Source organism: Neofelis nebulosa, chromosome 11, assembly GCF_028018385.1.
Source record: "Neofelis nebulosa isolate mNeoNeb1 chromosome 11, mNeoNeb1.pri, whole genome shotgun sequence".
Taxonomy (NCBI): domain Eukaryota; kingdom Metazoa; phylum Chordata; class Mammalia; order Carnivora; family Felidae; genus Neofelis; species Neofelis nebulosa.
In genome coordinates this window covers 79,674,342-79,701,228 of record NC_080792.1, presented here as the reverse complement: position 1 = coordinate 79,701,228, position 26,887 = coordinate 79,674,342, and the positions used below count along the sequence as shown (strand labels likewise).

Below are 26,887 nucleotides of genomic sequence, written 5' to 3'. Positions count from 1 at the left end.
AGGTAATCTGGTTAACTGAACTCTCTGGCTCACTATGGGTTAAACAAAACCATCTTGGAATCTCATTTCTCATTAAATATCTTTACAAAGCATGTATGTCCTGGTTGGTCAATTCTAGTGAACAAAACAGAGTCGTCAGTGATCCAACATATAGGGCTTTGGTTGGGATCAGGACATCGTCAGCAACTTAAATAGACATTTTCAGAATTCTGTTAAAAGGTCCAGGAAATAATGTAAGGGATGGGTTCAGAAGATCAATTTGAGCTTTTCATTCTATGTCTCAAAGGCAGGACATAATTTTTTTTTTTTTTTTTAATGGAGTTAAATGAATGTTCAAAAGTCTTCATGAAATTTGGTACTCAACACAATCTGGTCAAGTCTCTGCCCTGTGCATGAAGCTAATTTGCATGGATGTTCTACCAGCCTGAAAACTTAATATACTTTAGATATTAACTCTAAAAGGACAATTTAACTCAATATTCAGTCACCTGTATATTTAATAAGCTTCCATGGGGCACATACTCTTCTGTGCTCTATGTTCTATTAAGCACTATGTGAGAGGACACAAGTGACAAAGACCGTCTAGCCTTTGTGACACATTCTTTGAGCCTGTTAAATACCTTCAAAAAGGTATTAAGTGACCACCTTACTTCTCCTTGAAAATTCTAACTTCAAAGATTGAACATCTAATATGGATCTGACCATCTAAACACAACAAATTTTCATCTTCAAAAGTCCACCTGGCTCCATTTCCCAGGTGTTTCACACTCACCTCTTCCAGAAGCCTCTGTTTGAGCTCCCGTTCAGTCTCCAGTTTCTGCTGTAAACTTCGGGCGTTCATTTCAAGCATGGCATGTTTCTTCTCCAGATCATTGAGCTGGGCATTTGGAAAAATTGGCCATGAGATCATATTTAGAAATGCTAGATGCTAATGACTTTTGAAAATTTCCATAAAGCTTCACATGTAAAGAATGAAGTTCTGAAGATCAGAATATAAATGTTGTTTTCTAAAAGTATAGTATCACAAAGGTCCATGTTGCAGATAAGCCTTGTACGGGGATGGGATTATTGCTAAGGGATGCATAAGTAACTATGACAAGTTCGAGGACAAGGATGATCACCTTGGCTGAATTTAATTAAACTATCAAATGCTGAATACTTACTATTGCACAGCATTATATTGGGCTCTTGTGATGAAAGAATGGACAAAGTCTCTCAAGAATCTTACAAACAGTCACAAAGTGGGAGACTGACCATAAATAGACCTATACACAATGACTGCTTTGTCACATGATATTTTCGGTAAGAGAGGTATGGAGAAGAATTATTCTTCCTGAATTACAGTCATCAAGAAAAGATTGTATTGGGGCGCCTGGGTGGCTCAGTCGGTTGAGCATCCAACTTTGGCTCAGGTCATGATCTCGCAGTTCGTGAATTCGAGCCCTGCGTCAGGCTCTGTGCTGACAGCTCAGAGCCTGGAGCCTGCTTCAGATTCTGTGTCTCCCTCTCTCTCTGCCCCTTCCCTGCTCATGCTCTGTCTCTCTCTGTGTCTCAAAAATGAATAAACATTAAAAAAATTTAAAAAAAGAAAAGAAAAGATTGTATTGGGGCATCTGGGTGGCTCAGTCGGTTAGGCATACAATTTCAGCTCAGGTCACGATCTCACGGTTCATGAGTTCGAGCCCCGCATTAGGCTCTGTGCTGACAGCTCGGAGCCTTGAGCCTGCTTTGGATTCTGTGTCTCCTTCTCTCTCTCTGCCCCTCCCGCACTCACAGTCTCTGTCTCTCTCTCTCTCTCTCAAAAATAAATAACATTAAAAAAATTTTTTTTAATAATAAAAGATCATATCAATGTCTGGGGTCATAAAGGATGGGCAAACTTTGCTACAGAGTCCTCTAGGAACAGTTAAATAGAAAAAAATATTCAAGTTAAACACAAAAAGGTTCATTTACCGCTAAATACTACATTTTGTTTCCTCACGGGTTAAAAAAAAAAAGTAAGCCAGTATCGAGGAACTCCAGAGTGTTCCTGAGGGGCAAGCTCTAGCCTTGAATCCAATCATTTTATTTCTATGAAATTTTATTTCTATAAGAAAAAATCATGGATATCCACAAAGTTTATGTTCATGATAGTGTTATGTATAATGGCAAAAAGCTGAAAGAAGCTCAAAGTTCCCACACAAGTGGAATGATTTAAAAAGGTATTTTTGTCAAAAAATCTATACACTGAAAACTATAGAAAGCTTATGAAAGAAATTGAAGAAGACATAAAAAAATGAAAAAAGATTCCATGCTCCTGGACAGGAAGAACAAATATTGTTAAAATGTTGATACTACCCAAAGCAATCTACATATTCAATGCAACCCCTATCAAAATAACACCAGCATTCTTCATAGAGCTAGAACAAACAATCCTAAAACCTGTGTGGAACCAGAAAAGACCCCGAATAACCAGAGCAATCTTGAAGAAAACCAAAGCAGGAGGCATCACAATCCCAGACTTCAAGCTATACTACAAAGTTGTAATCATCAAGACAGTATGGTACTGGCACGAGAACAGACACTCAGATCAATGGAACAGAATAGAGAACCCAGAAATGGACCCACAAACATATGGCCAACTACTCTTTGACAAAGCAGGAAAGAATATCCAATGGAATAAAGGCAGTCTCTTCAGCAGGTGGTGCTGGGAAAACTGGACAGCGACATGCAGAAGAATGAACCTGGACCACTTTCTTACACCATACACAAAAATAAACTCAAAATGGATGAAAGAGCTAAACATAAGACAGGAAGCCATCAAAATCCTAGAGGAGAAAGCAGGCAAAACCTCTTTGACCTTGGCCGCAGCAACTTCTTACTCAACACGTCTCCAGAGGTAAGGGAAACAAAAGCAAAAATGAACTCTGTACCTCATCAAAATAAAAAACTTCTGCACAGTGAAGGAAACAATCAGCAAAACTAAAAGGCGACTGACAGAATGGGAGAAGATATTTGCAAACGATATATCAGATAAAGGGTTAGTATCCAAAATCTATAAAGAACTTATCAAACTCCACACCCAAAAAACAAATAGTCCAGTGAAGAAATGGGCAAAAGACCATTAATAGACACTTCTCCAAAGACATCCAGATGGCCAACTGACACATGAAAAAATGCCCATCACTCATCATCAGGGAAATACAAATCAAAACAACAATGAGATAGCACCTCACACCTGTCAGAGTGTCTAACATTAACAACTCAGGCAATGACAGATGTTGACGAGGATGTGGAGAAAGAGGATCTCTTTTGCATTGTTGGTGGGAATGCAAGCTGCTGCAGCCACTCTGGAAAACAGTATGGAGGTTCCTCAAAAATTAAAAATAGAACTACCCTACATCCCAGCAATTGCACTACTAGGTATTTATCCACAGGATACAGGTGTGCTGTTTCAAAGGGGCACATGCACCCCCTGTTTATAGCAGCACTATCAACAATAGCCAAAGTATGCAAAGAGCCCAAATGTCCATCGATGGATGAATGGATAAAGAAGATGTGGTATATATATATATATATATATATACACACACATACACACACACAGACACACACACACAATGGAGTATTACTCGACAATAAAAAAGAATGAAATCTTTCCATTTGCAACTATGTGGGTGGAATTAGAGGGTATTATGCTAAGCAAAATCAGTCAGAGAAAGACGTCCTCACTCATATGAGGATTTTAAGATACAAAACAGATGAATAAAAGGGAAGGGAAGGAAAAACAATATAAAAACAGGGAGGGGGACAAAACATAAGAGACTCTTAAATATGGAGAACAGAGGGTTGTTGGAGGGATCGTGGTTGGGGGGGGGGAGGATGGGCAAATGGGTAAGGGTCACTAAGGACTCTACTCCTGAAATCATTTTTTACTATATGCTAACTTGGATGTAAGTGAAAAAATAAATTAAAAAAAAAAAAAAGGTACCTCTGTGTTGTTGTTTAGGGGTTTTTTAGAACTAAATGTTCAAAAAACATTCAGTAACTCAGGAAAAGCCCCTAGTTACAGGTTTTTTTTTTTTAAAAAAATATGCAAAGCTGCTTACATAGTAAGAATCTAAATTTGTAAAAACATATGTATGCATAAACATACTATGCAAAGGAAAAGCCACAAATAAATTCACCAATAGAACAGTGGTTCTATTGCCAGTCATTTTCTCCCTTACTTTTCTATGGTTTCTAGATCTGCCACAATGACCTCAAATGGTTATTTTTATAATCACAAAATAACAAAGAGTTATACAGAATACAAATTTTAGATTACTGCTTTGAGTGTGTGTGTGTGTGACAGAGAGAGAGAGAGAGAGAGAGAGAGAGAGAGAGAGAGAGAGAGAGAGAGCACATGTGAGAGCCTGGGTATATACATGAAATCTCTCTGATCGTCACTTTTGTTATCTGTAACATTGGGGCATCTATTCAAAATCTGTTTCAAGACTTAGATAAGTCTCCAGAACACTGGTACCTTGCTCTGTGAACATTAATATGGCGTGCTAAATGGACAGGACATGTGTATTTCCAGTGTGAAATACTGTGTGCCAGTGTGGCCGTCAGAGCCTATCGTGTCCCTGGACTCGGAGCACAGAAAGGCCCGGCTGCCTGTTACTGCAACAATGGAAGGAGCATTCGTTCTTGTCACTGAGCACTTTCCGATGCTTGACATTAAATCCAGCAATCAATCCACAACTTAAATCCAGAAACCAGTTGCCAGAAAACAAGAGCTGTGTGCCCAGATCAAAATCTGGACCTCAGGGGGCCCAGACAGGCAGATGTGAAAGAAGTCACTGGCTGACTGTGACCCCCCAGTCCCCGCCACACCTCCCAAGCTATCGCCAACCAAGGATGTCCAATGGTGGACCATAATCCCAAGGCTTTACAGGACTGAGTGAATTTATGTTTGTGAAATATGTGGACCACGGACTGCACCTGAATTTGTGTCGAGCACACCTTCTAAAAGATGGAGATGAAATCGTTCTCCTAAAAGGAAAGGGATGGGCACTGACCTTGTCAGAGAGGCTCTCGGCTTTTAGCTTCTGCTCTTTGAGGGCCTGCTGCAGAGCGAGAATCTCAGCCTTGTGCTCCTTCACCGCCAGCTCCACCACCTGGCGGGACTCAGTGATCCGCTGATCGGCCCTCGCCCTGCCGGAAAAGCACAGGCCTGTTTCAGAAGCCCCACCATCACCAAGCTCCACCGTCACCATCTAGAAAAAGGAAGGGGGCCCATCTCTAATTCCAATAAGCAACCGAACAGGCTGCGGGCTGGATAGATGCCCAATCCCGATTCCAAGTTCCAAATTCTGTCTTGCTTTCTCACTGCTTACAGAACGAAGATTTGACCCATTTTAGGTCTTGGGTAAAAATACTCTTAACAGGTAAAGTTCCTGTTAGTACTCACTTGGAGGTTGAGGCGGAAATTTTTCCAAAAGCAACTGGACTGATAGGATAGCAAGACTGGCACAGCCTCCCATGGGACTGGAAAGGAAATGAGGTCCCACCGAAGGACCAGGGTGCAGAGGACCACGGGAGACCCAATGGAGCAAACATTTCCTCTCCTTTAAGCATATGCAGTAAATTAATTGTTTTGGGTGCTTATTAGGGAAACTCAAATATGATTAATATATCTGTAAATAAGGTTAGAGAATAGAAAAACTAGAAGAAAACTAGAAAAATTGCTGCCTTTCCCTATTTTAGGTCTTGTGCTTTGCTACTTCCATATCTGGGCTTATACAGTCTCCTCCACTGGCCAGCACTCTCCTCCCCTCCCCTGCAAACCCAAATCTTACTCAGCCTTCAAGGATTAAACTCAAAAGGCCATGTCCTCCATAAAACCTTGCTCAATTACTCCTGTTGCAAGGAAGTTCTCCTTGCTCTGTATTCCAGAGCATAAGCATACTGCTCTCCTGGAACGCCCTGCTCTCTATTTTGAGGTGGTAAATATCTGAATGCATAATTCATCTTCTCTGCGAAACTTGCCTCTTGAGGACAAGAATTAAGAATTCTCTTCACTCATCTCTGTATCCCATGTAACATCAAAATGGGGAAGGGGGGGAAGGAAAAGCCAAGATCTTTCACAAGTGCCCCCGAAAGTATACATGAAATGTCTTCCTGAGCACAGCCTGTAATTATACCTTCCATGAGTAGTTGTGTGTTTCCTGATGCTGAAGCCAGCTCCCGACCCTCAAAATTATCTCTGAGGGACTCTAGAAACAGCTCCGATAAGAGCTTCACTTGAAGGTAAGAGCGGGGGCGGGGGAGGGGGGGGTGTCTGCATGAAAGCAACCAGAATGTACCATGAGGACTCACGGTAAACAAGAATAGGAGGTCTTAAACCAGCAGCCCCTCACAGCAGCAAATACCCTGAGAGGAAGGATGTCGAAAAACCTGAGTATTTCTACCAGTGCCTCTTGAAACTTAAGGGTCTCATCTTTTGCCTCTAATCTTTTCTAGTTTGACTGACTTGGCGTAGATTAAACATCCGACACATTTGGTTGAATCTAGTACGTCCCAGTAAATGTGGGAAAATACCCAAATGAGTCTGATGGAGTCCAACTAAACGAGTGACATTTCCATGCCTACTGTATCTTGCTTAAGGAGTTCAGAGGGTCCCAGGAAAGTCAGTTTCAGAGGAAGGTGACACTAGTGAGGTTATGAAGGACGGACACAATTCCGTTGTGCAGACATGACATCATGGGGCTAACTCCAGCCAGCACACTGTGCCTCTGTGCACGCTGGAAAATGGGACCTATTCCTCAAGACCATTTATTTCTATCTGTTGGTAAACTGTCATAATATGCCCATTTTGTTAGACCAAAACACTTTCCTGCCAAGAGCTGTAACACTATCATAAGCAATCTTCACATCTACAATGTCTTCAGTGTGGATGGCACCCCCTAGGGCTAGGAAGTATATGACCTGCAGGATCACAGCCCCAGCAGAAAGGGGATTCTATGCCGGGGGACTATGGAAGCGAAAGTAGCAGAGAAAAGATACTGTTTGAACTTATTATTATTATTATTATTATTATTATTATTATTTATTATTATATTTCCTACCAAGAAAACAAAAAAATTATTCTTGTAGGGGCACCTGGGTGGCTCAATCTGTGGGGCATCCGACTTCGGCTCAGATTATGATCTTTTTTTTTTTTTTTTTTTTTTTAATGTTTTTTATTTATTTTTGGGACAGAGAGAGACAGAGCATGAACGGGCGGGAGAGGGGCAGAGAGAGAGGGAGACACAGAATCGGAAACAGGCTCCAGGCTCCGAGCCGTCAGCCCAGAGCCTGACGCGGGGCTCGAACTCACGGACCGCGAGATCGTGACCTGGCTGAAGTCGGACGCTCAACCGACTGCGCCACCCAGGCGCCCCTCAGATCATGATCTTGTGGTCTGTAGGTTGGAGCCCCGTGCCGGGCTCTGTGCTGACAGCTCGGAGCTTGGAGCCTGCTTCGGATTCTGTGTCTCCCTCTCTCTCTGCCCCTCCCCTGCTCACATTTAGTCTCTCTCTTTCTCAAAAATAAGTAAATATTAAAAAAACGATTTTTTTAACTATTCTTGTAGAGAAGCTGTTCTCAGCCAAGGGTGATTTTGCCCCTCGGGAGACAATGGACAATGTCTGGAGACGTTTTAGGTGTCACAATTTGAGGAAGGGTTGCTACTGGCACGTGGTGGGTAAAACCAGGGATGAGGCTCCCGTTTGACAACATGCAGGACGGCCCCCACAACAAAAGATTATCTGGGCCAAACGGTCAATGGTGCCAAGACTGAGTAACCCTAGTATAGATGGGTGACTAGCTTTACACATGAGCAGGATTAAAATGGTCATAGTCTTGCCACGTGGTCACAATGATAACAAACCTGAGGAAGAAGTTTCTGCAAAGAGAGGACTGAGATATTTGCCCTGCTCTGACTTATAGGCCTCTACACAGAGTAAAAGGACACTAGCTACTAGTTACTACCCCAGAATCCAAGTGACACTGACCATACTTACCACTAGGATGACCCACCCACCCTGGGTTGTCCAAGGGTCTCCCAGCTTTAACACGGAAAGTCTTGTATCCTAGAAACTTCACTCAGTCCTGAGCAAGCTGGGACCGGTGGGCACCCTGTTCGCAATGGTCAGGTGGTCCTGGTGAAGCTGCCAGTCACTGGCTTTCTACAAACAGGAAGTCCCACCTGCTCTGCTTCTCGGTGTCCAGCATCCTCTGTAACTCTCGAACCCGACACTCAAACTGGGACTTCTCGTCACCAAGGACACTCCTCCACGCCTCCCACTGACGCTCTTTTTCCAGCAGTTCGTCGTTTAGGGCCTCCAGGTCCATGACCTGTTCTTCCAGCATCGTGCAAGTGGTCTTCAGAGCCTCCATCGTCTGCAAATCAGTACCACTCAGTTGTGCCTTGTATCAAATGAGGATTTCCTGGATGTTACTTTTGTTGGATCAGTGTCAGAAAAAGCACAAGTTTCTAACTATAGTCTGAAAATACAGTTTATCTTTTTCTTCTACAAACCAAGGGGACAAGAATGGATAAAGGGCCATTTCTGCCACCATGTTAATGGCAGAACCCAAAGCAAGCCAGAGGGAAGAGACCACACTTCCAAGTGGTCCAGGGCACCTGGGAGGCTTCAGGTCATGATCCCAGTGGGGTCGTGGGAATCGAGTCCCATGTCGGGCTCTGCACTGAGCATGGAGCCTACTTAAGATTCTCTTTCTCTTTCTCTTTCTCTCTCTCTCTCTCTCCCTGTATCTCCGCCCCCCTCACCCCCCTCTAAAAAATCTTTAAAAAATAAAAGTCATGTGGCTCACACTGGTGTCCCAAAACATTTTATTTTGCTTTTACTTTTTTTAAATCAAAATTAAGAAGAATGACCCACTTTTAAAAGCCACATTTCCAAACCCCCCAAGCCCTCAAAACGTAGACATGACTATGAAAAAGAGCCCCCATCTAATGGACAAGGCTCAGTCTTAGATCCCTTGGGAGAGGTGTACCAGGTGCCTGCTCTAAATTCTAAAGGGATCGGGGTGCCTGGGTGGCTCAGTCGGTTAATCGGCCGACGTCAGCTCAGGTCATGATCTCACGGCTCGTGAGTTCGAGCCCCGCGTTGTGCTCTGTGCTGACAGCTCAGAGCCCGGAGCCTGCTTTGGATTCTGTGTCTCCCTCTCTCTGCCCCTCCTCTGCTCGCGCTCTGTCTCTCAAATCTGAATAAAAGTTAAAAAAAAATAAACAAAATGTAAAGGGATCAAAGGGTGTCAGGGATCTCTGACACTATTTACTGTCCTCACTTGCTTCTGGCTGGTGAGCTGCATCTCTCTCTCCGTAATCTCGCGGCGGAGATGGTCCACTTCGCTTCGTAGCTGTACTATCTCATCGTTGGCGCCAGAAGCCTCATCGAGTTGTTTGGACAAGTAGAAATTTTGGTTGTTGAGCTCAGCGTTGTCCTCGGTCAGCTGGTTTAGCTGCTCCTCCAGGTCTGTGATTACCTAAAAGAGGAGAGGAATCCAGTTCTGCATCAAGCAAGTGGATTTAAAATGAGAAGCTGCTTCTAGAGCCAATGACTTTAGAGCCTATGTGACACTGGCGGTCCACGGGCCACTCCTGTTTGCTTCTCCAGCCCCGGCAGCCAAGGCCACGCCCACCCACTTAGCACTGACACACACGTGCCCGTGGGGGAAAACGAAAAGTCTCTGATTCTTTCTAACTCAGGATCCATCTGGAAGATGTGGCTAAAGTAAATCAAGCAAGAGTGACTGCCGTATGGAAGGGGCTAAACTTTAAATGAGATCAGGTTCACGGACAATAATACGATGTGGCACATGTGAGCCGAGGAAAGGCATCTAACAGACTGGTATCACAGTCAGCTAATTAAACTACAATGGCCCCGGCATCATCCACAGGACACTGGAACCGGAGATAGTCTGAGAAAGCAAAATAAGTTCTTATCAAGGAGGACTGACCCCGGAGGACACCAAGAGTTATTTTAATATCTTGGCAATAAATTTAATTTCATGCAACAAAAGAAAAAAAATTTAAGGGAAGCTCAGAATAATCCTGAAAATAGTGTACTGTGGCATCACTTGAATGGTTTTTGTTATACAGTTAGCTATCAGAAAATGGGAAGGCATGTATATGAAATTGTCATTTTATTGAGAGATGTAATCTGGCTTTGCTAAGTTATTTCCCCGCTCGATGGCAGAATGACTTCGATGTCAGTGCATTCGGCGTTTCCTATTCTCTTTGCTGAGGTTCAGTATCAGCACTTACAGAGCTTTTATATCCAATACTTTCAAAGTTTAAGGGCAATTTTCTAATAATGGTTGGAATGAGGCACAGAGGCAGTAAATTAAATTTTACGTAACAAAAAGAAGTAAATTAAAAGGAAGTGCCTTGAAGCCTACGGTTTATTAATTGTTTCCAATTTTCAAACCTAGAGTAGACTTAGTTTATGAAATGTTGCCACTGTTTCCATGACTAATTCCCTATTTTAACCCCCTTTGATTATCAATTTAAAAAAATCTTCCCAGGCACATAGAATTAAAGAACATCAATTAAGCACATTTGTTCGATGCGGCTCAGAAAACAGAGCTTTTCATTTTGTTAACTGAGCTGATAAGCTTTTAATGTAGTAAGTGGTCTAGTAATTTGTATTTTAATGTCAAAAGCCCTGTTAATTCCTACTGTACTGGTTTGAGGTGAGCTGTCAGCTACAAGACAGGGAATAAAGGTTATCTGGTTGGATCCTTAGCTACAGATCCTTCTTTACCGGGGGAGGAAAATAGGAAAACACTACAAGTTTGTCATCCCTAGTAGGCAGTCATGCCTCAAAAGGATCCTTGGATCACTCTTTTGGTGACATGGTTAAATCTCCTAAAACCAGAAACAATGAATAAACAATGCCCAATAGTTCCACTGGCCTCTGTCTTACATGTAGTAAAACCCATTTCTTAAGACAGTTTTCATCCTAGACTGCAAATATCTCCATTTAACTACTGTGCTGCCTTCTTATTTCCCTCCCCTCCCCAAAAAATGGAGGTAAGCCGACCTGGAACTATACTATCAAATGGAGCCTGGAACCACAAATACAGCCATTTTGAACTTTGCGGGGGGGTTGGTGTCTCCATCCATGATACAGAGGTCAATACCATATTTACTACCTCCCCTGTTTCTATTTTTTTTAATGTTTATTTTTGAGACAGAGAGAGACAGAGCATGAATGGGGGAGGGGCAGAGGGAGAGGGAGACAGAGAATCCGAAGCAGGCTCCAGGCTCCGAGCTGGCAGCACGGAGCCCGATGTGGGACTTGAACTCATAAACTGCGAGATCACGACCTGAGCCAAAGTCGGGTGCTTAACCTACTGAGCCACACAAGCACCCGCAATGTTCTGAATTTCTGGCATACTATTCTACCTTACTGTGGCCTACAAAATTCAAGGGATAAAAAGTAATGACCAAGATAGTGCTTCATTTTAATGATTATAGCGGTGCCTCTTGCAGAGCGTAGAGACCCCAGAAAATCTGTCGACACAAGAACATATACGTTGCCCAAATAACTTAACTTGCCACTTGAGAACATACCTAAGCCTTTGGGTTCCCACTCCCTTTCTCTGATTTATGGGAAAAACTGCAATTTATTATTAGCCCGTTTCTGCTACCTCTTCTTTCAAAATAGGTTACAAAGTGCTAAAGAAGAAATCTTTGAAAAGCTCAATGAAGGGCCAAGATTATTACTCTCACTTCAGTGGAGACTGCCCATTGGACTAAGAGGCACTCTTCTATTTCCCTATTGTCATCCAGTTTTCAAGGGGCCTCACATCTCCGATTTCTACTTACAGTTTGTGATTGTTGGTTCTATATTTTACTGTCTCTATTTTGCCTGTTCGTCAAGCTTTTAATGTTATGGAGCGTTATGTGTTTGTGCGAAGCACCCAAACACTCATTTTGGCTCACTCAGACTTTTTATATATTCTTTCCGCCTAAGTCACATGTTTAGCTTGAGACTCTATTTTGAGTTCCTGGAATTGTGGCATTAAGTGATAGTATTAGGGGTGCCTTGGTGGCTCAGTCGGTTAAGCATCCGACTTCGGCTCAGGTCACGATCTTGAGGTTCATGGGTTCGAGCCCCGTGTTGGGCTCTGCACAGACAGTGCAGAGCCTGCTTGGGATGCTCTCTCTCCTCCTCTCTCTCCCTCTCCCACTGATGCACTCTCTTTCTCTCTCTCAAAATAAATAAACTTAAAAAAACAATTAAAAAGTATTCTAATAGGCAATCTATGATTCTGAACCAGGTAATGCGCAATGAGAATTCTTAGGTCTACTATGTGTCCACGGGTGTATTCTCTCCACACCAAGGGCAACATCATCTGTTTACTATAGTATGAGTCTGTTAACCTTCCAACCCCATGGATACAGGATGAAAAAGAGAAACTGAAGGGTTGACTCCACCTTAGCAGTAAGATGAGGGAGACAGCTTCCTCACGCAGGAGCCAGCAGGGCTTTCTTACATGCCTTTTTTTGCAAATAAGAGATCACAGTACAGTTCTAAGAGAAACCAAGGGTATAAAAAATGATCTACTCTCAGTGTCCAAAAAAGAAGACAGAGAGTGGGAGAGAGATATCTCTACGTGGGGTTATCTGTTGCTTTTCAAGCAAATCTCACAGTTCTGAACAAGAACTGTTTACTTCTCACACCTAATGCAAAGACCAGCAGGGAGACCATTAATGTTCAACAGCGTGTCAGGGGTGAAGAAACCAGTCAGATAGTGAGCATCAGTCTAAACAGACACAGGGCTAAAGCCCTCCTGGAATGTCTGGTTCTTTCTTGAAGGCAGCTATTTGCATATTATTTATTTTTAATCTTATAGCTGACAGATTGATTCATAATTAAAACTGTGTCATATGTTTGCCCACCAACTCCCCTCCAAAACAGACTTAGGTAGGGTTTTAGGTGCCAGATTGGATCAAATCCTTTTTAAAAATCTCTTCAAAATATAGAAATGGTCTGAGTTGGAAAATCTTACTGTTCATGAGCTTTTTAAAAGATGCTAACTGGGAGCTCCTATCAGTTCAGTTATTATAGGAGTTCCCATTCAGTAACAAAGATACCATTTCCTCACAGAGGCAACCTGAGACAGCGCCAGTAAGAAAAGAACATCTATCATGCCCTTCAGAAGTGTCTTTAAAGCAGCTGTTGAACCTGAAAAAGTAGAACAGAGATCTATTGCTACCAAATATTGTCCTAAAACGGTGGTTTTCAAACTTTTTATAGGGCACACCATTTCCTAAGCAAAAGATGGTATCGTAAATACAATATAATAAAATAATAATAGTAACCAATACTGTTTAGCATTTTCTATGGACCAGGACCTGTGTTAGCACCGGGATGCATCATCTAATTCTTGCAGGACCCCCATGAGGTAGGCATTAGCACCAAATTTCTGATTCGGTGACTTAGTGTTTCCTAAGTTCATTCTACTGTTTCTGAAATGTGAACATATGTTGGAACTAAGCAGCTGTCTCTGTCCTTGCCAAGCACCCAAAGAGCAGTTATTAAATGACTTGTGCATCTTATCACTGACAGTATATTGGAATGGAGAATACACAATGTCAGCACCATCTCACAGGTAAAGACATGGAGGCCTGGGAGTTTAACATCATATAGGTTACAAAGAGGCCGATTTAGAATATGAACCCAGTCTGCCTGACACCAGACCGCATGGTTTGGATCACTAAACAACCCAGCTTCTCTAGCCTAAGTGTGGGTGGGGGGTCACTCTTTTGGGTTCCCCCTCCCACTGGGAGAGAACCCAAAGGTTCCTCCACAGAATGACGGAACTAAGTAAATCAAGGATTAGAAGTCACTGCTCCAGAAAAAAGCAAACGTGAGTAAGACAATATAAAAGCTACGTAAGTTGAGAAAGTAACAAAATTCAGGGTGCCTGAGTGGCTCAGTCAGTTGAGCCTCCAGCTTCGGTTCAGGTCATGATCTCACTCAGCTCATGATCTCACAATTCATAGGTTTGAGCCCCAGATAGGGTTCTCTGCTGTCAGCACAGAGCCTACTTTGGATCCTCTATCTTCCTCTCTCTCTGCCCTTCCCCTGCTCATGTGCGCTCGCTCTCTCTCTCTCTCTCAAGATAGATAAACATTAAAAAAAAAAAAAGAAAGTAGCCAAATTCATTCTACATATTGGCATATTCTAGTAAAAAACAAACCTCTAACTTAAAAATCTAGGGGAGGGAGGCTTACCAAAGGGCACATGGAAACATTGGAGGGTAATGGATACGCTCATTAATTTGATTGTTTCGCTGGTTTCACAGTTGTGTACACATCTCAAAACTCTTGAGGTTACTGTGCTCCTATGATACCTCAATAAAGCTATAAAGATGTTTTTAAAAAAAGCTTTGTGAAGATGTGGCATCCATGTGCATGTGTGCATGTGTGCGTGCGCGCACACACACACACACACACACACACACACACACACACTGGAATATCACTCAGCCATGTATAAAGAATGAGATTATGCTATTTTGTGACAACACAGATGGAGCTAGAGGGGATCATGTTAAGTGAAATAAGTCAGACAGAGATAGACACGTACCACATGATTTCACTTACATGAGGAATCTAAAAAACAAGACAAACAAACAAAAAGCAGAAGCAGACCCGTAAGTACAGAGAACTGATGGTTGCCAGAAGGGAGGGTGGTGGAGGGACGGGTAAAATTGGTGAAGGAGAGTGGGAGATACAGACTTCCAGTTATGGAATGAATAAGTCATGGGGATGAAAAGTACAGCATAGGGAATATAGTTGGTATTATAATAGTGTTGTACGGTGACAGATGGTAACTATACTTGTGGTGAGCTGAGCATAATATATAGAGTTGTTGAATCACTATGCTATAGAGCAAAAACTAATGTAATATTGTGTGTCAACTATACTTCAATTAAAAAAAAAACTGTTATGCCAAAAGACTAAAAAAAGAGAAAACTCCAGATGAAGGATTAACGATGTACACATTTAAAACCTATCCAAGCTTATTTTAGGAAAAAATAGTAATATAAAAAAAAATCACGGTCATAAAATGATCTATGTTTTATTCAGTGATCATTTACGAGCATGTATGTAATAAAAGCAAATAACCCTTGCATAAAATAAGAAACTGAGACGGTAAGAGACTTAAAAAAAGTGGCGGCACGAGAGTACAGGAACAGAATGCATCCGCTCCTCAAGGAAGGGAGGCAGAATGGAGGAAGTCGGGGATGCTTTTCAGGCAGGCCCACCCCTGATGCAGCCATCGGCATCGGGAGACACAGACCAAAAATCTATCTGCCGGGTACCTGCTAGAGTCAATCAGAGGCGCATGTCATGACCCACTATCTGCTCTGCTCTTGGGTATAGGCTCATCAGAAACAGGTGCCGACAGCCTCCAAGGGACTTACATAACAGTGCTTCTACACAACTGTGTTCCTAACAGCAGTAACCCAAATGACCATCAGCAGGAGAATGGATAGACAAACTTCAGTTCTACGCATCCACTGGCAACGCCACACCATACTAATGAAAGAGAACAAACTCCTGATGGATGCAACGACAGGGATGAACCCCACAGATAACTTGAGACAAAAAAACTAAACCCAAAAGAACACATCCTCTGTGATTCCCTTTGTCTGAAGTTTAAGAACTGGCCAAAGTGATCTCTGGTATCAGAGGACAGAACCGAGGTCACCCTTTGGGGCAAAGGATGATGATAAGAAGAGGGAATGAGGGAGCCTTCTGGGGGTTGAAAATGTTCTGGATCTTGATGCACGTTGTGGTTACATGTTGTCCATATGTGTAAAAATTTCATTGAACTGCACTGTAAGATTAGCGTACTTCATGCACTTTACAGTATTTCTTTTATTTTTTAAACATATTAAAAGATATGTGTGTATATATGTATATATTTATATATATATATATATATAGTTACATAAATATATATATATTTATGTTTGGGAGAGTACAGCAGGGGAGGGGCAGAAAGAGGGGGACAGAGGATCCAAATCAGGCTCTGTGCTGACAGGCTGACAGCAGTGAGCTCAATGTGGGGGCTCGAACTCACAAACCATGAGGTCATGACCTAAGCCAAAGTCAGATGCTCAACTGACCAAGCTACCCAGGTGCCCTTACAGTGTGTATTTTGTAACTAAATGAAGGGGGAAACCATACACTGACCAGACTTAGCATTCTATTTATAGTAGATAAAGAGGAAAGAAAAAGTTCCATTACAAGGCAATAAAATATGAAAAGAAAGAAAGAAAGAAAGAAAGAAAGAAAGAAAGAAAGAAAGAAAGAAAGAAAGAAAGAAAGAAAGAAAGAAAGAAAGAAAGGAAATATGTATGTGGGGGGTGGGGTGGGGTTGGTTTCCAGACATTCACAGATGTGAATACTACAAATGGAGACAAGTTCACTGAGAACTAAGAAGGTAATAAAGTGATGACCGTACCAAATAAAGGAAGTGGAACCTTGAATAAGGATAACATCTTATCTTCTGAAAGGGGCTTATCTCAGTCTTTTTGTATAATCGAAAACAGACCTAGCTTCTGCTGACCCTACCCCATCACATAATCTAAGCATGATACTTATCTGCTCGCAGAATTTACTTCTCTCCATATACATGATATCTCCCCAAAAGCCCTAGATTTTTATTTTGCCCATTGGGAACTTAAAATTTCTAGGTCCACAGCACGTGCTGGTCTTCCCTCTCCATAGCTGCAGCAGGCTGGAGGAGCCGTTGCAGATGCTACCTGCCTCCAACGTCTGGACAGGGTCTGGCTGGGACGAGCTTCGGAACCTTCTACATTGGGGTGGAGGGGGAGCCGCCCTAGGACTTACAATGCAGCGACTGAAACCGATTAGTGGTTCTGCAGTGAGAATTATTTCCACCACTCCAACTATCCTTTCCCAAACAAGAAGAACGGTTTTGAATTTTAAAAACTGGCAGGAACCCAAGAAACTGGAGTTATCTGGTGCTCAGAAACTCCCAATCAGTTTGACCGCATTAACTGCTTCAAGATGAAAGTTTGTAACAAAAATCAGTCAGGGATATTGTAAGAGATACCCCCTCTCCCTTGCCCGTTTTAGTCTCGTGTTATTTTAATCATCTTTAGTTTTAATACTCACAGTACAGCTGTTACGAAGGGCGTCAAATTTGCGCTGGATTTCATCTCTATGTGCCTAAAAGGTAAGAAGTCGATTATAAATTTTTCACAGCAGAGGGTACAATTCTACATGCTATGGGCCAAATGAAGAAAAGAGCAATTTACTGAGAAAGCCAAGAATATTGTTGCAGCTGCCCAAACATCTGGTTTTCAAAGAACTAATTAATCAAGTCATGTCAAACATGAGAAGTTAAAGTTACAGGAATATATGATGCTGGGTTAGTAACAACGACTATTTAGACCACACAGGCACACCCTGTATACATACACTTAATGTTTATATGAATGCCTGCGGACTTTGGAAGAAAAGGAAAAAAAAATGAAAGGATAAAGTTTTTACTCTCTTTCCTTTGTTTACTCCCCATTCTTAACCTTTCCCTCTTCCTTCCAACTGACCCCTCGCTAGGCTACTCCCTGAGAGACACACACATGCATGCAAACACACACACACACACACACACACACACACACACACACACACACCAGCCAGGAAAAGCTAGGGATTTTTCTTCTTGCTAATCAAAAGCTGCTGAGATTCAGAAATCCCACATTGACCTTGAGGTAAATAGAAAGGCTTTCTCCAAGGCAGAGCTGCTCTCAAACAGCAGCATTTGTTCAGTTGACCTTCAAGGACTTGGTGAGCGTACATGCTATTCCATCCACTGTGGCACGACACAGTATATGTGGAGTTACCTTCCTTCAGTGGGGGAGGATGGAAAGTTAATGAGTGCATGATTACAAACAGTGACAAAGGCTCTGAAAGAAACAGGGTGCAGGAAAAAAGAATAAGGGGGATAGAAAGGAACTTACTTAGGTGGGGTAGTCAAGGAGGGCTTCTCTGAAGAGGTGCCACTTAAAGAGAAAATGTTTGGGACATTCGATGAACAAAAAAAAAGCCTGAATGGCTTTTTCAAACTTCAAGCTGCGACCCAATAGCGAGTATGACAAGTGTGTTGCTTTTCTGTTTTGGTTTATCCAATGAAATGGAATAAAAAAGAATAGACAACACTGGGATGTGCCCTTGGATAGTGAAGCACTGTCACAGAAAACTTCTGTTTCCAATACCATAATTCATTACATTTAAGATGCTATCAACTGTAAGACATGGCAATTTTATGTACCATTAAGAAAAAAAAAAAGGTGTTGTTGAATAAGCTATGACATGTTTATGTCCATGTGACTAGAGAGTCCTATATCAGCTATGACTAAGATGGATCCTGATTTTACATACTTTGGAATCAATGAAAGAATATATATATGCTCCCTTGTATTAGACTGTAGGGTAAATGTATTCTCGGTGGGTAGTGGTCAAACAATTTTTGGCTAAAGCACAGCAAGAGAAGGAAAATGTGGCCCAAGATTATGGTAGAGAGGCAGGCAGGGACCAAGTCACTTGAAGGCCCAGAAAGGAGTCTGGGTTTCATTCAAAATACCATTAATCAGAAGCCAATGGAGATTTTAAAAAGTAGAGGGAAATGATCTGCTTGTCACTTTGTGGATGCTGTAGGAAGAACAGATAGAAATAGGAAACAGCACGGAAATAGAAATAGAAAGCAGCACGGAAACCAGAGGAGGCTGTTGCTGTCATTCAAGAAGGAGATGATGGCGGCCTGGAGTAGGATGGCGGCCAAGGCACAGAGAAGTGGATGGAAGTGAGTTCTCTTTTGGAAGCATAGGAAATAAGACTTGCTGCAGACATTGGAAAAGGAAGGGTCAAAGATGCCCTGAGAGATCTTTGACTTGAGAGACAGGGTATCATTTGCTTAGCTATGAAACCTCAAAGAAGAATCTAATTTGGGACAAAGGCAAAAGTGGCCTTTCTCTTAAAAAAAAATTAGTCTCCACCAGAAGGTCTATAAAAGAACTAAGTAAAAAATTTTAGAGGTGTGGGGCACCTGAGTGGCTCAGTCAGTTAAGCGTCGGACTTTGGCTCAGGTCATGATCTCGTGTTCATGGGTTTGCCTCGTCAGGCTCTGTGCTGACAGCTCAGAGCTTAGAGCCTGCTTCGGATTCTGTGTCTCCCTCTCTCTCTGCCCCTCCCCAGCTTGCACTCTCTCTCTCTCTTTTAGAGCTTTGATGTATTCTCTAGTATGTCTACTTGCCATAAATTAATATTATAAATTTATAACAGCAGATAAACCATAAACCCACAGATGCAAAAAGTTCAAAGAACCCCAAGCACAAGAAACATGAAGAAAATTAAGCTACATCACCTCACTATCAAACTGAGTAAAATTAGTAATAAAGAGAAAAAGCTTAAAGCCAGTCAGAGAAAAACACAAGTTACATACAGAGAAATGGAAGTCAGATTTCTCACCAAAAAGTGGGTTAAAAAACGGGGAGGGAAAGGGGGCTAAAGCAAGTTAGAAGTCAGTAGAACATCTTTAAAGCACTGAAAGGAAAAACAAACAAAAAAACTCTTAAAATTTGTCAATCTAAATTATATACCCAGCAAAAATACCCTTCAAAAATGAAGGTGAAATTAAAGACTTCTTCAGATATAGAAAAGCTGAAGGAATTTGCCACCTTCACTGTAAGAAATGGTAAAGAAAGTCCTTCAGGCAAAAGGAAAATGAAAACCAGAAATATAAATCTACACAAAAGATTAAAGAGCACTTGGAAAATGTTTTGTTTTTAGGCTGTACAGACTCACAGATTCATAAATAAAAAGTTATCATTTGGAATCAACTCTCCAGGGGTGCCTGGGTGGCTCAGTTGGTTAAGCATCAGACTTGAGCTCAGGTCATGATCTCATGGTTCATGGGCTCAAGCCCCACATTGGGCTCTGTGCTGACAGCTCAGAGCCTGGAGCCTGCTTCGGATTCTGTGTCTCCCTCTCTCTCTGCCCCTCCTCCACTCACGCTCTGTGTCTCTCAAAAATGAATAAACATTAAAAAAAAAAAAAAAAAAGAATCGACTCTCCACATAATTAGCCCACGTTTTTATGGAAAACTTATCAGACTATCTTTTTTCCCAAAAATCAATCTGCTTCAGGCCCAACAATCATACAAGAGATTTACTGATTTAATGGGGCATGAATACCATTTATCCAAAATGGGAACACGGTTCTACCACTGAAATCTCATCTGCTGTAAGCAGCAGCCTGGCCCCCAAAGACCATCCAACTCCCTTGAGTACACTTACTAATCATCAAGGACAAAAGGCATGGATTCTCCCTAGGAAGAATAAGGCCCTACATTAACAAACCTAAGAGCATGAATGAGCAAATTTTTTTCTTTAAAGGACCAGGCAGTAAATATTTTTGGCTTTGAGAGCCATTCGGTCTCTCTCACAACTACTCAACTCTGATCTCATAGCAGAAAAACAGCCATACACAATGTGAAAACAAGTGGGTATTCCAATAAAACTTTATTTACATAAAAGAGGAAGCATACTGAATTTGGCCCATTGGCTGTTGCCTGCCAACCCCTGATTTAAATGACTATTTGGTGTGAAATCTCTCAAAGACAGAAACGGGAAGCTGACAGTAGAGTGAACTCCTTCAAAATGAACTTCTTCAAAGCCTAAGCAGTGACCATGAAAAAACTCACTGGCCTTGACTTAGGAAGAGAGGCCCTATTCAACTTTTTTATTAATAGATTTTCCAAATAACACTACACCTTTAAAAACGTGTTTAACTTCCCCCAATGTAGTCTGATATTTCAATCACTAATACTGTTTCATTTCCATTAAAATCTACCATTATGAGGCCTCTGGATCATTCTGACATATCAAATGGCAATCCTCTTTGAGGATCATTATGACTTGATTTATCATTGACTGTGAAATATAAACACAAAATGTAGAACTGATCCTATTATGACTGCTGGAGATTCTATAAGCATTTAACAATTATTGAACTGATCTGAGCAAGAAAATGTCAAGAAACATGTTTTATGTTTCTTTGAAATAAGTTGTAAAGCAAGCACACAACAAAAGTTCACACAATACTGTATATAAAGATAAGAAAATATGTAAGACAGTCTTTAGATTCTCTTAATGAAATATTTGAGTGTTAATTGGATATCAGGTGCCACAGGGAATAAATATTTACACTCTTCAAAGGACCCTGAAGAGCTTTTGTTTATGTGGGTTATATTTATCTATATTTATCACTTAAGAAATTAAAATGGAGATTTTTTTTCAAACATTTATTCTTTCTTTTAAAATAGCATTGCTTTTGCACCACCAATGCAAATGTTAACACACTGAAAAATGCCAAATGACATCTTAGTATTATTATGAAAATAGGGGCGCCTGGGTGGCTTGGTCAGTTAAGCGTCCGACTTCGGCTTAGGTCATGATCTCACGGTCCGTGAGTTCGAGCCCCCCGTCGGGCTCTGTGCTGACAGCTCAGAGCCTGGAGCCTGTCTCAGATGCTGTGTCTCCCTCTCTCTCTGCTCCTCCCCTGTTCATGCTCTGTCTCTCTCTGTCTCAAAAATAAATAAACGTTAAAAAAAAAAAATTAAAAAAGAAAATAATATGAACTTGGGGAACCCCAAGGGATCCTCTGACCCCACTTTGAGAACTGCTGACCTAAGGGTTGGGGGGCAATCAGGAAGAATGCACAGGCTACAGCCTAAAGACTAGAGAGGCACTCTTTTTTAGGAGTACTTAGGTCTTCACTGATTTAAAGAAAGTTACAAGAGGAAGAAAAAAAGAGAATTTAATGCAGTCTTGATGAGAGAAAAATTCCATGCAGAACTGGAGAAAGGAAACTAGTGTTTAGATATCTGACCATCTTCTGGGGCCCATGGTCAGGATTCTAGAACACTCAGGCTTCCACACATGCCCCCAATTCTGTATCTTGCTTATCATGCCAGTGGCTTGCTTAATTAAATACAAGGATTGATATTTGTGTAAAACAAATGAGAGTATGCAGACTCATGATTTTAACAAACCAAAGAGGATGACATTGGGATCCCATGATCACGCTATGCTGGATCACTCCTTTCATTAGTGCCTCTAGCTTTGGACTCTTGATTATGCAGCATTAGTCATTTAACCAAATCAGTAAAAGAACGTGAGGACAGGGACACGAGGCGTGCGTCGTGGAGTCAATGCTGATGTACACGGGGCCTACACCACGCCTTTCCCTGCATCCACATTCGGAATGGCACATCACATCACACATCTGTCTGCTCTAAAGTGTGCAAGAAACATGTCAAGGAACATCAAATTCTCTTCCTCAGATGAAGGGATGGGGTCTTAAATATCAAGTCGAGGTGGAAAATTCTCTCTTCCACCAAGAAGCATTGAAGCACCTTAAAAGCATGGCTTTTTGTTTAAATATGACTCTCCTGTTGGCCTCCACCTTGATTCATTCTCCACTTTTGATGGCCAGTGAATCTCCAAGCAAACTCAATTGACAGGATGGCTAAAGTTGGAGTGGGTAGCAAGAAAACACGAAGGAGACCGACAGTCGCTTCCCAGTGGGCCCCAAAGCACTTCTGCAGTGGAGGGAGTCAACGGTACTGGGTTGCATCTAATCTGCTCCAGGGGCAGAAGCCAGAGTAACTGCTCCCTACCCTGGCCAGGAGATGGCTGCCTCTTAAAATTAAGCAACAATAGCCCATTTGACTATTCTCTTTTATTGGTAAAACAGCCTGCTATGAAGTTCGCAAATCTCCTAGATCATTTTAGGTCCAGCTGATTTAATTTGACTGATGCTTATGTGGGGGGCCCGAACTTGGGCCTGAACAATGAGACCGAGTCAGGGTACTGCATCTATGGCCATTTTCTCTTTCTTTCGGAAAATACATTCTTCAGAACAAATTCAACAAAGCCATTCAGGCAACAGCTGCATGGGGTCCATCACCACGTCCATGGGACATAATCGAAGGGAGGGGCAGGGGGAAGACCCATGGCCTCAAAACTGGACTGAGGCAAGTTGATATGGGGTTTGGATTCCTGCACAATAGGCTACAAACAGCTGTAAGGTATTTTTCCCTGCCATCACTTTGAAAAAAAGCCCTGTTTTCCAAGGCATCTTCATCTGCAAGGGTGGTAGAGCCCTAGTTTCTAGACTTCGGGAGGTTTGTTTCTTTATTTTTTTCATAAGATGCTCGGAGGCAGTGATCTCATCTGACTAAATTAAGTCGTGACTTGCTGCTGTGAAGGCTTCCAGCAGCCATTAGACACAGCACATTCCAACCAGCAGCAAGGCAGGATTTAAAGACTAATTTCCCCACAGATAAACAGCAGTGACACATGCTCTATTTTATACCCTCCTCCTTCTGAATGGGCAGGATAAGATGCCACCACCCTCCCTCCCAATCCCAACAGAGCAGTGAGATAAATGTGTCCTTCTCCTCCGCTCCAAAGTAAAAGGATTTGAGGAATTACAGGCCAATCCCCTGGGGAGATAAGGCTAAAGACACAGCACTAGGCACATGGTGAGGATTCATTAAGTATGGATTAGATTACTGGTGTCTCCTCTATCTTTCAGAGCGTGGGTGGTTCATACAGGGGGGACAATATTAATATACAATGCATTCAATATAACCGTGGTAAGATTTTAGGTGCCTCCTTTAGCAGCTAAGAAATGCTATCTGGCTGTCTCCCTCCTCATCTACCCAGTTCCAGAAAGCACATAAGTCTTCTTGGCACACAGTCTTTTATATTCATTTCATTCCTACCTCCATATTTTTCTTATATAGACTTATTTTCTCTATGCCTTTTCTTTCTTATTTTATCTTGTTATACTGTTTTATATCTTCCCAAACTGCTCTGAATCCATTTTGAAACAAGGCAGAGTATAAATAAAAAGATATCGTGACTGTTTTGTTCGCCAAACCAAGTACTGAGGACACATGGCATATCACACAATGAGTGTTCTCACGGGGACAATAGAAATTAAGGTTGCAATCAATATCTGAACTTGGTGAAAGTCCTGGAAAATCTGGGACGCACACGTACTTCCTATGCAGGAGTTAATCCGTATCCCCAGGATCCCGGAAACCCCCTTGCCCTAGACGGGTCTATAAGGAGCCTGGCACTGTCAGATCACGCTCCCAATTTGGTTCAGATAATGGGGTCCCCAAAGCCAACAACAGAAGGTAACTTCTAAGGATGAGATCGGTTTTTAAAAAGAAAAAGAAGTACACACGTTACTTTCAAACAGGGTAAATCATAAGCAACAAATGTGCATGGCCATCTGTAGAAGTAACCCCACTCTAAGAGATGCTGAGATGTTCGCTGATGGAAATGGGGACAGCATCCAAGATGAATCAGAGTGAATAAGGTACCCACCGAGCTACCTTATTTTAGAAAACACTAAAACCCAATCAGCTGCATTGTGCCCTGCCCACGGAAGAGGGTACTCTGACCAGCAGGCATGACTGTGTCTGTCCACTTGGCAAGTACACTATGTTACTACCACCGATGTACTTGCTTGGCTGATACTAGCCATTAAACGCCTTCGGCTTTCTGTGCCGAGTCCAGGTCCACCAAGCGGCCCTTCCAGGAGAAATGAGGTTTTTGAGAAGACTTCTCTGAAAGGGGGAAAAAGCGTGAAGATTAGCCACCCGGAGTATCCCGGGCAGCTCGGTGGTTCTTTTTTCCACTGGAAGTTGATACGCTGGCCTTTTATATGTAAGATTCTTGTCAGTTTTACCAGCCTGGGTCAGCCCCCATGAGAAGGATCAACTGTGGGAAATTGACCCAAAACGTCCTATTTTTAGACTTCCAGAAAGAACTAAGGTCTAAATCCAGCATCACCCTCCCTTCTCCTCAAGTTCTACTTCCTAAGCACACTCTTCAGTTGAATAAACTAGTGTCTCACAATGAGCAGAGAGGCCAGGTCCCTCTTAGAGAAAGACTCTCATTCAGAAGAATCTTTTCCATCCAGAACATACGAGATGCGTACATAAGACTTGAAGCAGAATGTACAGCTTTAAAAAAAAAAAAAAGTAACACAAATGAGGCTAACCAATACAAAAATAGAAATGTGGTAGAAAGACTACGATAAGGTAGAAGATTTTTTTTTTTTGTTTTTTTTTTAACGATTATTGAAACCTAAGTAGAAGATCCAGGAAAATGGACTTCGGCCCAAACTAAAATTTTAAATACAATGATGATTATTTTAAAAAGAGGGAAGACGTCTAAATAGAAGAGGAACTTCTCAAGATACTAAGAAAAGGTCAGATGTTAACCAGTTGATGCAGTATACCAATTCTCATGAGGGAGGAGCTTATGTAAGCCCGCTTTCTGCTCATTACATATCTCTAAGGGATTGCTTTTTCTCTCTCGGGATTTCTATGAGGGAGCAGGTCTCCTCAGCGCCATGCTCGTGCCGGCCGAGGCCTGGAGGAGCCTGAAGGTGCCCGTCCCCAGGCCTACCGTGAGCGCCTGGATCTCTTCTTCTGCCTCCGCCGTCGTCTCCTCCAGCTCGGTCTTGGCCTGGCGAAGCTGGCTCTCCAGGGCCGCCCGGGCCGCCTGCAGGGCCGTCAGCTGGGACTCGCGCTCTTGCAGGGAGAGTTGCAGCTCTGTGAGCTGACGCTTCAGTTCCAGTTTCTGCTCCTCGTGCTCTAGACTGACCTGAGAGGGGCGGAGAGAGAGACACACACACTCACGGTCAGTTGACCCTAACTACAGAGAACGCAACCAACTAGTCAAGCTAACTGACTGACCCTAACTAGCTGAGACGCAACTGGCCGTTCAACCTACATCTTGGTTGATTGATGTGGTCATGGATTCAAATTCTCAGCACTCAACTGAGAGGGAGAAAATGCCGTAAAATGGACCTGACTTCAGGAGTCTCAAAAATGACCAGAAGTAAGAACGTGTAAGAGAATGTCTATACGAAGCATCCCTTACTTCCAAATATTCAAAGGCTTGGGGAGGCTTCAGAAGAAAAAGCACACAGCAAGAGTCTCAAATGAAAAGTATGACAAATACTCTAATTAGAAAAGCATTTAAGGGGTGCTTGGGTGGCTCAGTCAGTTGAGCGCCCAACTTCTAATTTTGACTCAGGTCATGATCCCAGGGTTGTGGGATCGAGCCCTGCGTCGGGCTCCACGCTGAGCATGGAGCCTGCTTGAGATTCTCCCTCCCTCCCAATCTCTCTCTCTCTCTCTCTCTCTCTCTCTCTCTCTCTCTCTCATTCTCTCTCTCCCTGCCCCCCCCGCCCCTCTTCCCCATTCATGCTCTAAAATTTAAAAAAAATAATACAAAAAAAGCATTTAAAAGTAAATGGCTACAAATAACACCATATTGGTAATGAGGACACCTTTACAATTGGGATAAAAATGAAACAACCAGAATTGAATTCTGTTCAACTCAATTGAATTGATTCTGTTCAATTCAATGAATTCCTACTCTGATTTGTTCGCATTAGGTAACCCACATTAGGTCACATTGTGAGCTAATCATTCTTTCCTCCATCTGCCCATCTATCCTTCTATCTACTCAATGTTTCATTCATTCAAGAAGAGTTTACTCAGCAACTTCCACATAAAAAGGAATATGAAGAGGAAAGACAGTTTCTGCCTCTGAGTTGGAGGAGAAATGAAAACCAACCATTACCATATATGTGGTCAAGTGTAACGGTCAGAATATGTAGGGATGTCGTGGGCACACAGTGGAGAATAAAGAAGGTAACTCTGAGTGTACTTATTGAAGAATTTACAGGAGCCAAATGAGCAAACAGGAA

The 26,887-nt window shown here is 42.2% G+C and overlaps 1 protein-coding gene across 11 annotated transcripts in view; it reads right to left on the bottom strand.

Annotated features, from left to right (window-relative positions):
- The window catches only part of CIT (citron rho-interacting serine/threonine kinase), a 164,019-nt gene that overhangs the window by 32,063 nt on the left and 105,069 nt on the right, over positions 1–26,887 (bottom strand). For 6 of the 11 annotated variants that reach the window (XM_058691127.1, XM_058691128.1, XM_058691134.1 and 3 more), the window contains 6 exons: positions 25,576–25,773; positions 17,198–17,251; positions 9,319–9,516; positions 8,213–8,433; positions 5,043–5,178; positions 773–877 (listed from right to left, as the gene is read on the bottom strand). In XM_058691127.1, coding sequence (XP_058547110.1) covers positions 773–877; positions 5,043–5,178; positions 8,213–8,433; positions 9,319–9,516; positions 17,198–17,251; positions 25,576–25,773 — 912 coding nt within the window. The remainder of the gene's footprint in view (positions 1–772; positions 878–5,042; positions 5,179–8,212; positions 8,434–9,318; positions 9,517–17,197; positions 17,252–25,575; positions 25,774–26,887) is intronic. The other 5 variants (XM_058691126.1, XM_058691129.1, XM_058691132.1 and 2 more) reach the window with 1 other exon arrangement.